The sequence below is a fragment of the Brachionichthys hirsutus genome, chromosome 6, assembly GCF_040956055.1.
Source record: "Brachionichthys hirsutus isolate HB-005 chromosome 6, CSIRO-AGI_Bhir_v1, whole genome shotgun sequence".
Classification (NCBI taxonomy): Eukaryota; Metazoa; Chordata; class Actinopteri; order Lophiiformes; family Brachionichthyidae; genus Brachionichthys; species Brachionichthys hirsutus.
The window spans coordinates 7,003,574-7,021,074 of NC_090902.1; the positions used below are offsets into that span (position 1 = coordinate 7,003,574).

Below are 17,501 nucleotides of genomic sequence, written 5' to 3' on the forward strand. Positions count from 1 at the left end.
TTCAGATGGAGGCCTTCACTTTTCACTAAAAAAATCCCCAAATGTTTCCCTCCGTGTCCGTCTTTCCTCCTGCAGTCCGTTGCTTCCTGTTTCTGGGCTTTGTGGTTTGGTGACTTTTCTACCCATGAGCAACTAGAGCTCGACCTCTGACCTTGGCGTGATCCCTCACCTCTACTACCAAGCCACGCCCCCCCCGCAGGTGAGGTGTGTACTTGTGCTTTGGTTTTCTCTGAACGAGACTTCAGAGTGTGCATGCTTGCATGTTTTTGATCGACGAGGCGCTGTTCTTTAGACGTCTCGTGGTTCTTTTGACGGAAACTGTCGATTTATCAGACGTGGAGTCAAACTCTACGCGCTGCAGGTATATCGACGGCGTTTTTAAATGTGTTTCCTGCTGCGGCGTGTGTGAGGATATGCAAAGTTTGACGGCCTGGCCCACTTCCTGCACGGTGTCGTGTGATCGCGTCCCGGTCCGAGCGCCTCGGCGCCGCCGTGGAATGTCTCCGGCCGGTCACTGTGGATGTGTGTAACCCCTTCCCCCCCCCCCCCGGGACGGTCTAGTGTGTTATGGAGCAGTGTGAGAGTGCAGCGGCTCTGCTGGAGTCTGTCAGGGAGCAGGAGGTGCAGTTTGAGCAGCTGACCCGGGCGCTGGAGGAGGAGAGGAGGAGAGTTGGCCTCCCCGCCACCAGCCCCTCAGCCCTGGGTCGCCCCCTCCCTCACACGCAGGTAACTCCTCCTCCCGTCGAACCCAAACGCGTCCGTCCGGTCTCTGGCTTGCATTCATGGCTCCTGCTGCGTCCGATCTTTGGATCGTCGCTCTCCATCCATTGTGGATTGTCTTTTCACTGAGCTCCGTGCATCCATCATTCATCCCCCTCGCCCTCCTCTTCCTCGCCAGTGCTCGGCTGACGTGCGTGTGCGTGTGTGTGTGTGTGTGTGTGTGCGCGCGTGTGGTCAATTTACCCGTCCTTTCTCTGTCGTCTCGGAGCGTGGCGGTGGCGGTTAGTAAGTGTGCAGCACGCGTGTGGTTGCACCGCTCGCTCTCACCTCCGGAGCGGCAGCAGTGTGCACGTTCACGTTGATTGCTTTCTTGCAAGCATCCGGTCTAACTCCATGCCTTCCTCGCGGCTTGTTCATACTTGCGTCGCCATGAAAAGCGCCATCGCCATCGCCATCACGCTTTCTGTCGATCCTTCCTGTCCATGTCCCCCATAAATATTTAGTTTGTTCCGTTATTCTGGAATAATAATAATATTAGAGTGTTTGTCCTGAGGAGGAACTGGATTTAGATTACCAGTAATGATAACGGGCAGCCGTTAAACTCTAATGAGGCCTCGGCCTGCACAAACGGTTAGCATGCCTGTTAGCCACCATCACACACACACCCGGCATGCCTTTGTGTCGCTCGCCTGAGACGCACGGAGACGCACGGAGACGCACGGAGACGCACACGGAGACACGCACACGCGTGGAATCTCGGTTATTTTCCTGTGTTGCGGCATGTCCTCTCGTGAAACGCTGTCCTGTCATCCGGTCCGTTCGCTTCGCTTAAGATGGAAGATGCGCTTCAGTAATTGAACAAAGACTCTGAGCGTCTAGTGTGGTTCATTCCTAAATGCTAAATGACGTTAAACATTTAACAAATGTGTTTAAAGCCGGACGTTTTGGCTGCTCCGAGCGGCGAAGCGGTAGAACCTCGTCCGTTCTCGTCGCCGTGTTGAAACCTCCCCGAGGAGAAAACGTCTTCTCAAATCCGCTTGGACTTTTAAGGGCTTGCTGACATAGATTAGATCTCTCTCTCTCTCTCTTTTTTTTTTTTTATCGTCTCTTCGAGTCCTTGGGAATGACATTAGATTCATTTTTCGGCTACTTTAGATTCCACGAATGCTGACGCACGAGTTTTATTCTTCCGCAAGTGATCGGAAAGATAAGGGACCGTTTCACAATGTTCCCGCTTCTCCATCACTCCAGCGCAGTCGGGGTATTTCATTATGATCCCAGTAAACAAACCCTGCCTCCTTGTGGACACGCTGATATAAATGAAGTATGCGTCAGTGTTTTTTTTCATGTGGTGAATAGAATAATTACTTCTTCACAGTTCTGCTGAACCCCCCCCCCCCCCCCTCTTAAACCTCGATGGGGCAGAAGTCGTGATCAGACGCTGGGATTCGGCACCCTGCTGTGTCTGATACCTTTTTAATATTTCATAAAGGTCCTAACGTTCTGTGAGGCTGTCCGATGACGGTTCTGGATTACGCAACCCGAGTAGAGCAGGAAGTCGACAGGGGAAGCGTGCTTCGGACCGCACCGTGACATTTTAGAACCCGGCAGTATACGTTACGTTTTACACGGTTGTGTCTTTCTCTTTCATCCCAGAATGGGTATTTAGGGGAGGCAGACATAGAGCGATTGAAGCTGACTGACTCGTACATAAACGGCACGCAGGTACGGGCTCGTCTGAAGATCAATGCCGACCGTTCGCTCGTGTTCACCTGTTGATTTTAAACGTCTCTCCACAGTACAGAATGGTGGACCCGGCGCACGGAGCTCTTGATGAGCGCTACTCCCCCGAGGACGACTCCCACGAGGTTCGCTCGGTGTTTTCTGAGGAAGGGCTGGCACGGCGGCCAGAGAACGGGGTAAAGGTCGGCCAGGAAACCGGTCCCCTCGGTGGGTTTGGGTCGGATTATTGATTATCGCTCTCTTCCTGTTCACCTTTTTTTTTTTTTTTTTTAGATGAACAAACCGGTCTCGCGCACGGTCCTGCCCTCTGACTCGATGTCCATCGATGGGGGCTTGTCCATGGGCGGCTACAGCGCCACAATGGACCGGCCTTACAGGCAGCCGGGAGTCGGCGACTACCCCACGGCGACGGTTCCCAGGAACTACCACTACGGGCCCGCCGGAGGGTACGACGACTACCGCGGAGCTCCGCCTCCAGAGGCGTACGCCAGCCTGAGCCGGGGCTTGCACATGGACGAGCGCTACAGGTACGACCGAGCGCCGTCGAGGTTTTAGTTCCGGCTTGCCTTGTATCCTTTACTAGAAGGCACAAAACAAGATCTTTAATATCGTTTGAGAAACAACAAAGTTCTGCAATAACTTTTTTCCCACTTTCCTTCAGACCTTAGACGAGACGGTTTTAGTCGTGTGGGACTGGTTCTAGTCAAAACTGCATCGCTGTGCAAATGAAATGTAGTAGTAACGGGTGGGAGGCTCATAGCTCCGTCGCTGAGCTGTGAGGTTTGCCAGCTGTGATTGGCTCGCATCCCTTTACCGAGTTGGAAGGAGGACTTCTTCATAGATTCAGTTTTTCCCCCAAAGAATGTATTTGGGTACCGGTACAAGAAAAAAAATACAATCAAGTTCCCTTTCATTCGGTAGAATGATCTCCCGCTAACTCCTCGCGTTGTCTGCCCAGGCCGGTCGACGGCTACCGGACCCTGGACTCGGGCTACCGGGCGCCGAGCCGTCAGCAGATGGACCCGTACGCAGCGCAGCCCCAGGTGAGCCGGGGCATGAGGGCTCTGGGCTCGGCCTTGGAGATGCGCTACGGCCAAGGACACTTTGGACTGGAGGACGACCAGCGCAGCGTGGGGTATGACGACTACGGCATGGGCCCCCCGCCCATCCACCCCGGAGGTTACGGTACGATGCCGCGCCTCGGGCCCGGCCTCGCCGTCGTGGACAGACGGCGACTCAGGTAAAAAGCGGCGCGGCGCGGCGCGTCGCTAACGCATCCCGGTGAGGATGGCGCTTACCTCGCCAAACGTTCTGTCCCTGCGTCCCGTAGGAGCTGTGAAGATACTTTAGACGCCGACATGGTGGCGCCGGACCCTTACGCCTGGGGCATTCCCATGACGATGGACAGGGGCAGCATGGCTTCACTGGACAGCACACTGAGGAAGGGTCCGCCCACTTCCTGGAGACAGCCCGAGCTGCCCGAGGTCATAGCCATGCTGAACTACCGTCTGGACGCCGTCAAGACCAACGCGGCCGCCTTCCTCCAGCATCTCACGTTTAAGAACGATAAGGTACGAACGCGTGTCCTTTAGCCTCTCGTCCCAAAGGCTTCTCCGGTTCTCATGAAGCAAATGATTATTATGGATCATAATCCTTGACGATGATCGTTTTCCCGTCCAGGTCAAGTCGGACGTGCGGCGCCTGAAGGGCATCCCCGCCTTGGTGTCGCTGCTGGACCACCCGGGCAAGGAGGTGCACCACTCGGCCTGCGGCGCGCTGAAGAACATTTCGTACGGCCGAGACCAAGACAACAAAATCGCCATCAAGAACTGCGACGGCGTGCCGGCGCTCGTCCGGTTGCTGAGAAAGACCCGCGATCAGGACCTCACCGACACCATCACGGGTCCGCCCTGCCTCACGGCGCCGGCGCCGTTCGTTCGCTCGTTCGGTCTGACCGCCGGCATCGAGAGTAAAAGCCTTTTGCTCCGTTACCCCCCAGGGACCCTGTGGAACCTCTCCTCCAACGACTCGGTGAAGATGGAGATCGTGGACCACGCCCTGCACGCTCTAGCGGACGAGGTGGTCGTTCCCCACTCCGGCTGGGAGCGAGGGATCAACGGCGGGGAGGAGAGTTGCAAGCCGCGCCACTTGGAGTGGGAGGCGGCCTTGACCAACACTGCAGGCTGCCTTAGGTGAGAGAGAGCGAGCGAGCGAGAGAGAGAGAATTATTTTGAGAAGGAAACGTACAATTATGTGCTTAACTTCTCCTCTCCGTCAGGAATGTGAGCTCAGAGCGCAGCGAGGCCCGGCGGAAGCTGAGGGAGTGCGCCGGATTGGTGGATTCCCTCATGTACATTGTCCAATCGCAAATCAATCGCAAAGACGTGGATAATAAGGTACCCGTCTCTCGAGTCGGGCGAGAGGTTTTATTTTTCCGGTTCTTAAGAATTCTCCGGACGTCCCGATTGGTTCTGATCCGCGTTTGGTTCGGCCCCCTTTCCCCGTCTCTTCCTGCAGCTGGTGGAGAACTGCGTCTGCCTGCTGAGGAACCTTTCCTACCAGGTCCACCGGGAGGTTCCCGGGAGCGAGCGCTACGTGGAGAGCGTTCCGCTCAACCAGGGGCCGGCCTCCTCCAACAAAGGGGGCTGCTTCGGCTCCCGAAAGGGTAAAGGTCAGTCCCGGAGCTCGCCGTCCTGTACGGAGAGGTGGACTCGCACCTGCAGTTCCGTCACTTCCCCGTGTGCCGGGGTCGTAACGGAACTGGTGACGTCATCGAGACGAGAAGTGAACGAGCTCTTTCAGAAGCTCTTTGAGAAGCTCTTGAAGCGTCGGTCAGAAATGCGTCCCGCTCTGACCGAACGCACGGAGACGCGTGGACGGGGACGGGGACGGGGACGGATGCTGGCGGCGTTGAGCTTGGTGACGGGAGCGACTTTTGCTGTTTTTCACACTCTGCCACTGTCTCCCTCCTCCTCTCCCTCCTCTTCCTCCTCTTTCTTCCCCCACTGTGTTTTAGATGAGTGGTTTTCCAAAGGTAAGCTTTTCTTCGTCTTCGGTGTCCTTGTGGACTTTTGACCGCTCTCATTCGCTCGTTAAAAACTAACAAAGAATAATTCCTCACTAGAAAACAAAAAAAAAGACCCGTTTTCACGTCCCGCTCACGAGCATGACCTCCAGATGTCCGGCCCGCCCGACCTGCATGTCCACGATGCCCGTCACACGCGTCGCATGCTGCGTAGCGATGGATCCGTGTTGAAGGGAGTCCCACATGTCCACCTTTATTCAACACAGATTGACCGTGAACTGGGTGGACGTTTCACATTTCGGATGTCCCGCTTGAGTCCCGGAGGTTACCAGAGATCACGGACCGTTCCGTCTCATCCGTCCTCCTCGCGATCCGCGTTCCGCTTCCTCGGCGTTTCATCTTTTCTTCATTTACTGTCTTGCTCGCAGGTCGGAAGGACGGAGACGATGGAATTGGAGACCAGGTTGACATTCCAAAGAGGACTACGCCTGCCAAAGGTGCCCGCCGTCTCCTCCGGTCGGTTTCCAGGGCGTCGGCCGCTGGAGTCCTCTGACTGTCTCTCCTGTTTAAATCCTGCTTTTTAGGCTACGAGCTCTTGTTCCAACCGGAGGTGGTTCGGGTTTACACGTCCCTCCTCAGAGAAAGCAAGAACCCGTCGGTGCTGGAGGCTGCTGCCGGCGCCGTCCAGAACCTGTGTGCCGGCAGATGGAGCGTTAGTGCCTCCGCTTAAACACCGGATCTCTGTTCGGAGTCAAATACGAGGGCGAGGCGATCTCAGCCGGAGTTAAATCCTCGCTTCTGTCCGTCTGTTGTTCAGTACGGCCGTTACATCCGGGCCACCGTGCGCCTGGAGAAAGGGCTTCCCATGATGGCGGAGCTGCTCGCCCACGGCAACGACCGCGTGGTCCGGGCGATGTCCGGCGCGCTGAGGAACCTCGCCATCGACGGACGCAACGGCGAACTTCTTGGTAAGCGTGTCGGGTTGAAGTAAACGTTGAGCTGAATCTCGTTCCGCGCACGTTTCTGGACTGGCTTTGCGTCGGCGCCGTTCCGAGCTCCTTGCCTCTCTGCCGTGCCCCCCCCCCCCACCCCCCAGGCTTGCACGCTGTGCCGCACCTTGTCGCCAACCTGCCCGGGGGCCAGAGCCAGTCTGGACGCGCTCTGTCCGAGGAGACGGTGGTGTCCGTCCTGAGCACGCTGGCCGAGGTGCTCGGCAACAGGCTGGAGGCGGCGAAGACCCTCCGCGCGTCGCAGGGCATCGAGAGGCTGGTGCTCATCAACAAGGACGGGTCAGTGCGTTCTGGACCGGAGCCCGGTGGTGTCATTTATGTCGCACTTAAAGGCCCCGTGGTGAACTCTGACTCGGTCTGTCCCGCAGCAAGCGCTCTGACCGTGAGGTGCGCGGCGCCGGGCAGGTGCTGCAGCTCATCTGGGCCCACAAGGAGCTGCGGCGACCTTTGGAGAAGGACGGCTGGAAGAAGAGCGACTTCTCCGTCAGCCTCAACCCGAGCAACGGCGCCGGCACACGGGCCAACGGCACCCACGAGGACAGCACCACGCCGCTGCTCGACAGAGGTGAGCGCGCAGGGCTGGAGGACTGGGCTGGAGGGGGGGGGGGGGCAGGGGGGGTTCGTTTTGAGTTAACGACTGTTCTTTTTCACTTTAGGAGAAAAGAGGGACATGATTCCACTGAATGATCTCGGCCCTGGTTAGTATGTCTCTCATCACTGATCATGGAAGCTGTGTCTGTCAGGATGGGATGTTATCACGTTTAACCCCCCCCGCCCCCCCCTCCCCCCCAACAGAGAATTACTCTACACTGGACCAGAGGGAGAGGAGACACACTCTGGATGAAACCACAGACACTTTAGCGGTACTTCATCGTCTCTCATGTCTTCTCTCACGCTGCTCACGTAACGACACTAACGCACCGTCTCCTGCACCGCTATGAGTAATACCTGTAGTACCTGTAGTACCTGTAGTACCTCTGTAATACCTGTAGTACATCTGTAATACCTCTGGCAGCCTTTTAACGTTCACAATTACTGCGGTGTGTCTTTTCTCACACTCTCCTCCTCTCCTCTCTCTTTTTCTTTGCTTGTCTCTCAGCGAGGGGTGTATGGGGGCAGAAAGGGCTCCTTGCCCCTGTTGGACTCATACGATGGTTAGCCCCCCCCCCCCCCCGTTCTCTCCTCTACCCTTCCTCTGCATGTTACAGCATGGTATGTTGAACTGACCTCTCGTCCTGCATGGACACCGCGATCTCCTTCTGTTAACTCCTAACCCTCGGTGAAGCTGGTTCTGTGTCTGACGGGGTTCTGCAACACCGGGCGAGTTCCACATGTTTCTTTTAGTGCCATCTTGTGGCTTCGATGGGTATTACAACAACCTGTTGGCCGGAGTGGCAGCAGATTCTTGGATTGGGTTTTGATGCCACCAATAAAGAGGGATTATTTTGTTCACACATTAATGTTAGACGCTACGATCAATCCACGTCTTCTCCAAAGCCGGTCGACGGGATTCTTTATCCTATCAAAGGAATGGCGACGCAGCAAAAGCTTATCTGAATAAAGAAATAAAACTTCCCCTTAAGCACCTGAGCGCATTTTAAACAAGCAATAACTCGGGTTAGCTGTTCTCCGGTTATCCTACACGACTCGCCTCAATGTTTCCTGTGGAAATGACCCACACTTAAAACCCGATATTAATGATTTTTCACTCCGTTCCTATAGAAAAATTGATAGTGTGCATCACCCAGGCCGGGCCGGGCCTACCCTACCACTGCTACTGAGGAGAGAAGAACCAGAACCAGACCCCCCCCTCCCCCCCTCGTCTCTCCTCTTCGCTCCTCTTCCATCAACGCACCGATGGAAGATGAAGGTCGACATCCAAAGAAAAGGCGAAACGTTCCACGCAGCACAAAGCGTTCAGATTCATTCAGATCCAACTGTAGCAACAGAAATGTATATTCATCTTTTTTGAAATTATAATTCTTCTGTTAAGGCAATCAACATCGTTGACAATCATTTTAATTCTGGTGTCCTGCTTGTTTTTGTTTTTTTTTGGTTTGATTTTTGCCTTTTTTTGTTGTCATGGTCGATATTTTGCTGCCAACGCCTGCGTTCTATTGACAAACGTGTTTGTAGACTTCTGTGTAGGGTATATGCTGTGTATTAAAAATGACGGCGTTACTTTTGGCTCGTTAATTTAACTGGTCCCTTTACTGGGATTGCTGGGGGGGGGGGTTGGAACGCACCAACAAGCCGACCTGTAGATTGAGAATGTTGTTCATATCGGACTTGTTTTCCTGTCTGGAGTAATTTTCTCTCGGTTGGGACGAGCACAAGTTTAGACCAGAAAGGGCAGGTGTGTGTGTATATTTGTCATACGGTAAACCTGTCGCTATACGAGTGCGTGTGTGTGTGTCGAAATGAATTTGGACCTTGGTGTGTGTGTGTGTGTGAGTGAGAGAGAGAGAGAGTGTGTGTGTGTGCGCACGCGGACCAGAATTGAGTTATTTAATCCGTTCCTAGCAGCGTGTTTTTACCTTGTGCTTCGACTCCAGTGACTAAACGGTAAAGATTTCATAGTTTCTATGTACAAATTGCCTCTTTGTGTTAACACTTTAATTTCAAACTTCCTCCTCCCTGTGAAGGAAGCGAGGACCTTTTTTATTTTTATTTTTTAGCTGCTACGTCTTGACTTCCTGCCTGTATTTATCCATTCAGAACACGGTAACGTTGGTGCTCCGATGTGGGGAGTAAGTGTTTCTACTTTAAATCTGACTTTATCATTTCCTCTTGGTGTCGGTTTAATTAAACGCTCGCTTACGGGAAGCCTCCGTACGTGAGGAGTTAACGGGGGTCAACAAGCAAACTTTATTTAGAGGGCAAAAAGCACATTTTGAACATTTTTTACTTCATCTCGTAGGTTTGTATGTGGTGCGGTGGCGGGAGAGCGTTATGCAATTTAACTTTAAATCGCAGTTTTATCGCCAACTTGTTTTTAAGACGAGTGAGACCAATCGTCTTAGTTTTTATTTTTACTCTATGAACACATTTTTATTGTTGCCTATCCATGTAAATTCACGATGTACCATTCATACCTGCCTTGGCTCTGAAAAGTTCTTCTTTTTTTTCCAGTAAAGTATGTAACTGGTAGTACTGTTGTTTTTATAAATAAAGATCTTTTCCTAGACGACACTTGAAATTGTGATTAATGTCTCGATGACGACGTGAAGAAGAAGAACTGCCGTTTGATCAAATCATGATTGTATCAAGGTCTGTCTGGTCTGAAAATGAAACCGGCATGATGTGAGACATTCATGCTCTGGCGTTCGTCTCGGGCTGCTGCTTCACGTTTGATGTCTTTGGAGACTTTAAAACTCTTCAAACACTCCGACCAGATCAAGACTTCATGTCTGGATTAAACCCTGCTAACCTTAAAACAAGACGACACGACAAAAGTCAAGTGTTGACGTTCTCAGCTTTGTCTCTGGTTACACACGCTGACAGAAGAGCTGTGTGTGTGGGGGGGGGGGGGGATTGCACGGGGATGTGAAAATGTCTTGCCGCTTCAGGAATGCAGCAGGATGTGAAATGCATCCTGCAGACAGGGAGACTCAGCTGCTGCCATCATGAGGGCTGTGACCAGTTGGACATTACGTCATGACGCGCCTGTCCTGTTCAAAGTCGCGTCCCACAAGGGACAATGGAGTTGTGTTCTTGACTCAGGGGCTTTAGAAATGCTGTAGGCCCTACATGTGAACCCCCTACAGTGTAGGGCTTCACATTTGACAATGAAAGCCTTTCTGCATCTTAGGGGTCGCTACAACACAAAACCTCAACAAGTCACTTTGTTGTTATTCTGCTGATTTCTTGGTTGGTCGATTATGCGATGAGTGAAATCAGAGAAAGTATTTTTTCTCCTGCAGGAGGTTCCACCTTTATACACGTGTCTCCTTTCATTTTACTCTTTGTGCTTTTATGGATTTCTCTTTCACAGTTTACCAATGAGTCTTGTTTGAAATGGGGATCAGTGGACCTTCAAACTGGTCCTCTTTGTCCAGGAAGAGGTGCCCCCCCCATTCGTTACTGAAAAGCATCGTCACAGTGACGAGAGAGAGAGAGAGAAGCGACATGTTTGGAAATATCATTTAAAGAATTGAGAAATGACGTCATAAATGAAATAGGAATTGGGTGGAGTTACATTCGGGAAATCGAGGCCTTAACTCCAGCCCTGTATGCATGTAGAACTGAGTGACAAGTGTGTGTGTGTGTGTGTGTGTGTGTGTGTGTGTGAGTGTGCTCGTCTGGAGTTAGTCACCGCGTTTGCCTAATGTTTCTAACCTGTGCAAGTGGCACGGACACCATTCCTTAAATATGAGACGTCCGAGCAGCAGCAGATTCTCCCTCCCACTTTTCCCTGTCATTCGGTGTCAGATCTATTTATGGCTGCCCCGCTTGATGTCCTCTCTACCGCTCTCCCTCCAGCTCATACAGAAGCAGCATTTCACTTCAGCAAACCCGAAGAAATGGGCCTGGAGCCTGTGTCCAGAGAGGAACGGCTGTTCGTGACAGGCTGAGGGCCACGCCACCGGGCCATGGAGACGCTTCTTCCGGAGGATCCCTGAAGCTGACCCGCAGAGGAAACGTAATCACCGATAGCTGAAACCAAGAAGAAACCGCTCAAGGACAGATCTTAAGTCATGGGTTCTCTTGGTGTCCCGGGTCTGTCCTCTTCAGACTCGGACGACGAGTCCCCTGAACGCACCGCGGCCCCGGACTCCTCTCGCCACACCACCCACACTGGGAGCGGACTCGGAGGCTTCGGCTATGGGTTCTGGGTCGCCTGGGACCACCTGAGGCCCTTCATCCCCTTCTTCCTGATCAGCTTCATGGTTGTGGCCCTTGTGTACCTGATGCAGGCCATCATCTTGGGGGGCCCCTATAAAGACCCGCTCTTCTTCGTGAAGTTCAACGAGCGCTGGCCTCGGCCCGCTCCGAACAGGGGAGGGTCGACCACGCCTGCCATGGCCCTGAGTCCGGGGCCTCCCCCGTCCCTCACGCAGGCCCTCGCTGATTTGCGCAGACGTGAACGCTGACTGAAGCGGAGGAGACTTTCTCTCCCCTGTGGATGTGAGCAAGAAGGAGTTCCAAACCGCACACTTTGAACATGAGTCATTTAACATGCTTTGTGTTATATGCCCTTTTTATGCCCTTTTATTTGTGAGGAATCAGGATGAGATTAATGATGGAAACTAACATAATGGATTTGTTTGTTGCGTTTCTTGTTGTGAAATATTGGTATTTATTTTAACCAGTATCTGCAGCATTTCTGTCAGCACTAGAATCCACTTTATGGCGCTGCACACCACGGCACCAATATTCAATATATCTGTTATTACATGAGCAATAACCATGCTTGGCTGTAATAACCGAACGTCTTCCTGGGTTCCTCGTAATTTATTTATTCCTTTGTAGATTCCAGGACACGGTCGTGGGTAACAATCGTGTAATTCATGAATCTTCTTATCTTATCTTCCTTGTAAGAAACAAAATCATAATTATTGGCGTGTTTTTATTTGCCTTTTGTTATATACAATCAATTTTGCACTTAAACAAACTAAAAACAAATATTTTCTTGTCTACAAGTCAGTGAAATTATTATTTTTTTAAAGCTGTTTATTTCCGTTCACTTCCATTCATTCAGGCCTATATTATAGCGCCCTCTAGCGGAACTACGGCTTCGCCAGCCCTTTCTGCCTCCTGGTGGTGAAAGTGGCGAACTGCAGCGACCTGTCGCTCCGCTGCGGACCACGCCGACCCTGGGATTGACCTTTTACGCACAGAAAATCAAAAAGAAGAGCGAAAAAATTAGCGTTTGTTAGCTTCTCTTTAAAACGTACAACATTTCGTTTCTCTTGACGGATTCACAGCGAGAGCTTCGCGGACTGATAAGGTGAGTAATTACGTCCCAGTATCCGCGTTAAGGTTCACGCTTCTGGGTTAAACCGCTCGAGTTGGGCTCGGAAGCGACGCCAGACAGCGTCGCGTCATGTTTGGGACGCGTCCGGTTACTTTAGAGCTTTTAACGTTAGCTAGCTGCTAGCTGTGATGCTAATCTGCAGGTGTGTCGGTCCCGGCTCGTCTCAGGGCACGTTTACCTATTTAAAACGTTACATCGATACTTTAATGGTTTTAATGCGCTTACAAGTAACTTTTTTATTTGATTTAATTATAAATATAGTTACAGTTACGGAAATTCGCGCACGCGCACACACACACACACACACAATCTAAAGTTAGTTCATCGACATGAAGGTTTGGTGATTATTGTGATTATTCAAAGAGCAGGCTCAAGTCTAAAAACACATTTTAATGCAAATGGCCTCAACATCTGGACCGACCCCAAATGGCTGCTCCTTCCTACATTTACCTGAGCTGGAAGAGCCTTGGAACACTGGGATGCTCCGGATCAGCCGGAGACCAGCCCCAACATGATCCCTAAAATGTGCGTAAATCACCTCCAAATCATTTTAACCTCTGAGTCCTGCTAGTAGTTTGCACCGTGCTGTTATAAGCACCGTGCTGTTATAAGCACCGTGCTGTTATAAGCACCGTGCTGTTATAAGCACATTGCTGTTATAAGCACCGTGCTGTTATAAGCACCGTGCTGTTATAAGCACATTGCTGTTATAAGCACCGTGCTGTTATAACCACCTTGCTGTTATAAGCACATTGCTGTTATAACCGGACCTTGCTGTTATAAGCACATTGCTGTTATAAGCACCGTGCTGTTATAACCACCTTGCTGTTATAAGCACATTGCTGTTATAACCGGACCTTGCTGTTATAACCGGACCTTGCCGTTATAACCGGACCTTGCCGTTATAACCGGACCTTGCTGTTATAACCGGACCTTGCCGTTATAACCGGACCTTGCCGTTATAACCGGACCTTGCCGTTATAACCGGACCTTGCCGTTATAACCGGACCGTGCTGTTATAACCGGACCTTGCCGTTATAACCGGACCTTGCTGTTATAACCGGACCGTGCTGTTATAACCGGACCTTGCCGTTATAACTGGACCTTGCCGTTATAACCGGACCTTGCCGTTATAACCGGACCTTGCCGTTATAACCGGACCTTGCCGTTATAAGGTCCTTGCCGTTATAACCGGACCTTGCCGTTATAACCGGACCTTGCCGTTATAACCGGACCTTGTCGTTATAACCGGACCTTGCCGTTATAAGGTCCTTGCCGTTATAACCGGACCTTGCCGTTATAACTGGACCGTGCTGTTATAACCGGACCGTGCTGTTATAACTGGACCGTGCTGTTATAACCGGACCTTGCCGTTATAACCGGACCTTGCCGTTATAACCGGACCTTGCCGTTATAAGGTCCTTGCCGTTATAACCGGACCTTGCCGTTATAACCGGACCTTGCCGTTATAACTGGACCGTGCTGTTATAACCGGACCTTGCCGTTATAACCGGACCTTGCCGTTATAAGGTCCTTGCCGTTATAACCGGACCTTGCCGTTATAACCGGACCTTGCCGTTATAAGGTCCTTGCTGTTATAACCGGACCTTGCTGTTATAACCGGACCTTGCCGTTATAACTGGACCGTGCTGTTATAACCGGACCGTGCTGTTATAACCGGACCCCTCTCCTCCTCTGAAGTGGATGGGGTCATGTGGCGCTACCGGAAGCCCGGCTTTGACGCCCTCCTCCTCGCCGGGCTGCAGCGGCAGCAGCAGTCCAACCGGTTCTGTGACGCTCTGCTCCGGACGGAAGGTAACCTGCTTCAGTTAGATCAAAGCGCTGCCATCATCATCATCATCATCATCATCATCATCATCATCATCATCATCACCAATGAGCTCCTCTCCTGCAGGTGTGTCGGTGCCGGTGCACAGCTGCGTCCTGTCAGCCATCAGCCCAGGCCTTTCCTCCGACCTGTCCGCCGTGCCGCCGCCGCCCCCGGGACAGAGCCACCGGGTAGACTTTGGCGCCCTCAGCGGCTGCACGCTGCTCCACCTGGTCCGGCTGCTTTACTCCGGGGAGATGGCAGGGGAGGGCGAAGGCGAGAAGGGGAGGGCGAAGGCGAGAAGCAAGAGGCTCTATCTGCTGCGGCCGAGCTCGGCGTCCACGGGCTGGTGGAGGTCACGGGGAGAGATCCTCAAAGCCGGCGCGCAGAGGTCGGAGTGCAAACAGAGCCCGAGGGAAGCCAGGGGGGGGCGCCACAGAGGTGGAGGGGAGATGTGAGGGACGGGGTGACGTTTCTGTGGGAGGAGACGCTTCCAGATGGTGAAAAGGCCTCTGGGAGCTCAGACGGAGCTCCGCCTCCCCCAGCGGTGTCTTACGAGACCATCGATATTGCTGCTCTCCAGAGTCTGAGACAGCCGGACCCAGATTTTGTTCCCCCTCAACTTCCCTATGTGTCCATGTCCATCATCTACCCACCCAACGGAAACCAGGCCCAGCAGCCTCTCCCCGCTGCCGCGGACGACTTCCCAGGATGCACTGCGGCCGGACAGACGCCCGTCTCTGGGGTGGCACAGCCGTTCGTCCCCGTCTCCTCCTCCATCCCCGCGGGGTCCTGCCAAGTGGGCCCGTGTCCACAGCCGTTTGTCCCCGTCTCCTCCTCCGTCCCCTCGGGGTCCTGCCAGGTGGGCCCGTGCCCACATACATGGCGGGCCGGCTCCGGGGGGCCGCACAGAGACGCCGCAGCAGACGGACAATTGGAGAACGAGAGGCTGAAACTGCTTCAGGACAACATCCCGGGATACGCCAACTACGTCCTCAGTCAAGACAGCGAGGGGGCCTCCCGCGGGGGGGGGCACGGAACTGGAAGGCAGACGACAGGAGCAGCAAACGCCAGGGGAGCAGGGGGAGGTGAGAGAAGAGCCGGGAGGCAAGGGGGGCTAACGCAGACGGGGCGTTTGCAGGAGGTGAGGGCGAGCAGTTTACAGAAGTTCTTCCTGCAGCGGTCGAGGAGGAGCTTCTCCAAGACGGGCCAGGGCGGCGGCGCAGCGGGACGGAGTCTCTGGATGAAGACCAGAGAGCTTCTGACGCCGGCCCGGAGCCGGAGGAGAACGGTGCTGGAAACGTTTAGGGAGGTCAAACCGAGCGGAGGAGGAGCAGGAACCAGCAAGCGTGGACGAGGGCGGGCGGACGCGGCGCCGACGGCGCCGACCCAGGTGAGAGCGCTGGGAGCTTTCTGCTCCACCGGCCTCTGAGGTAACTTCATTTATATTTTATATTTGAGTTACTCTCTCTCTCCTCCTCCCTGGTTGCAGGACGGCCGTCCCGTCGGCAGGCCTCGGGGGGCGAAGGCTGAATCGTCTCCCGTGCAGTCGAGCCCCCGCCTCCAGCCTCCTCCATCAACCGGCGTCTCAGCGCCCGCAGCGTCTTACGCGTCTCCAGCTTGGTGCCTCCTCCCCACCCCCCCCGGCTGCCCCCCGGCCCCTCCTCCGCCTCAGCAGCAACATCTCGAAAATATCAGCGAGCTGCTGGAGGAAGTGATGATGGGGCTTGACATTTTACCGAGCGGCGGCGGCGGCGGCACCACTGCCAATACTCTGTCCCAAAACGGACAGCAGGGCCACGCCGCCGCCGGGACGGAGGAGGAGCCGACGGATCCGGTTGTGCCAACGGCGAGGAGCCGAGCGAGGGGGAGCTGAACGAGATGCTGCAGAGCATCCTCCTCTCCTTTGAGCAGCACATCAACGGGAAAGAGGCGGAGCCGGGCTGCCAGAGCAGCGCCACCGCTCCGGCGGGTAGCTCTCAGTTGCCCGGGCGACAGCAGGCCGACGGAGGCGGGGCGCCGCCGGCGTCCCCCGACGGTCCGGCTCTCGCCGGACAAATTGAGGGAATGCCGGGAAAAGTCGCGACGAAGAACAAAAGACGGAGAAAGAGAGAAAGCAGCAACGGCGTGTACTCAGTCGAGAGGAAGAAACGGAAGAAGCCAAAGCCGGCGAGCGAGGCGGCGTCCAAAAGGCGCGTCCGAGGAGACGAGCAGCTGCTGCAGCGGGTTGCCGTGGTGAAACTGGAGCCGTGTGGAGCGGCGCCGCAGGAACGTGGCCCCCGGAGTCTGGACGTCAAGGTGACAAACATTTCCAGCTGCTGCCCGCTAAGTGGGCTCCGGTTCTGATGAGGCTTCCTGTCACCAGCCAAGCCCCCCCCCCCCCCCCCCACACACACACACACACACACAAAGGTTTAGTGATTGGTGTCACATGCATTTTTGTGTTTATGCATTTTCAGAACATTGCAAACGCAAAGACCGATTCATGGAAGGAAATCCGTCCGGATGACGTTTCTTGCACAAATCAGAACGTCTGGAAGACGTATCCAATCAGGACCAGGCTTAGGAATCTGCGCGTGGTAAACGGAAACCTTTTATCGTTGCATTTTATTTATCTAAATTATTTTTTTTTACAAAGATTATCACAGGAATGTAAAGAAGGAGGTGCCGTGTTTTGGCCGAGCTGCTTGTTCACAGAGGATCTTCTAGCTTCAGAGTCTTCTGATGATATTATGGTCTGTCGACGGTGAAACTGATCACTCAGACTCATTCGCGTTCACAGGACAGTGCGCGGATCCTTGAGGAACCGCTGCAGCCTTCAGCCGGTCAAACGGACATCAAGAGAACCAGCCGCAGGAAAACGACAGGCGGCCGGCCGCGGGCTGCAGAGAAGCACCTCGAGCAGGCCGATCCGGAGCGCGCGGCCCGGGAGAAGAGCGTGGAGCAAGGAGGGACGCCCGCGTGGCGTGAAGTCTCACTCGGGAAAATGGGGCAATGCTTGACGGGCGAAGAGAAGAGCAGCTCCTTAGATGTGGCCGGAGAGAGCCAATCAGCAGCGGCGCTGCCACGCGAGACGGAGACGAGGCCTCCTGCGTCCTCCCTGTCTCCTTCAGAGGTCAGGCTGGGCTCGGCTGCACTCGACTGGGAGGACGACATCGATGTGATCGGAGGGTCGGGTCCCGCGCCCGATCCGGTGAC

General features: G+C 53.9%; 1 protein-coding gene across 1 annotated transcript; it reads left to right on the plus strand.

Annotated features, from left to right (window-relative positions):
- The first annotated feature begins 567 nt into the window (after positions 1–567).
- On the plus strand, positions 568–9,684 carry LOC137894559 (catenin delta-1-like). Its single transcript, XM_068739991.1, has 20 exons — positions 568–726; positions 2,377–2,445; positions 2,520–2,639; positions 2,737–2,990; positions 3,422–3,703; positions 3,794–4,034; positions 4,144–4,366; positions 4,463–4,655; positions 4,742–4,859; positions 4,981–5,134; positions 5,480–5,497; positions 5,917–5,985; positions 6,073–6,200; positions 6,306–6,456; positions 6,585–6,777; positions 6,867–7,063; positions 7,155–7,196; positions 7,294–7,361; positions 7,598–7,652; positions 8,221–9,684. Exons 1-20 carry the CDS (start codon positions 568–570, stop codon positions 8,277–8,279), a joined length of 2,793 nt encoding a protein of 930 aa, XP_068596092.1. The 3' UTR covers positions 8,280–9,684.
- Positions 9,685–17,501: the final 7,817 nt, after the last annotated feature.

Excerpts from the sequence above, each read along its gene's own strand:
- LOC137894559 (XM_068739991.1), top strand. The coding sequence starts at position 568 with ATGGAGCAGTGTGAGAGTGCAGCGGCTCTGCTGGAGTCTGTCAGGGAG. Across the intron at positions 2,991-3,421 it reads CACATGGACGAGCGCTACAG|GCCGGTCGACGGCTACCGGA; the intron begins GTACGACCGAGC and ends TTGTCTGCCCAG. Across the intron at positions 6,778-6,866 it reads GTGCTCATCAACAAGGACGG|CAAGCGCTCTGACCGTGAGG; the intron begins GTCAGTGCGTTC and ends TCTGTCCCGCAG.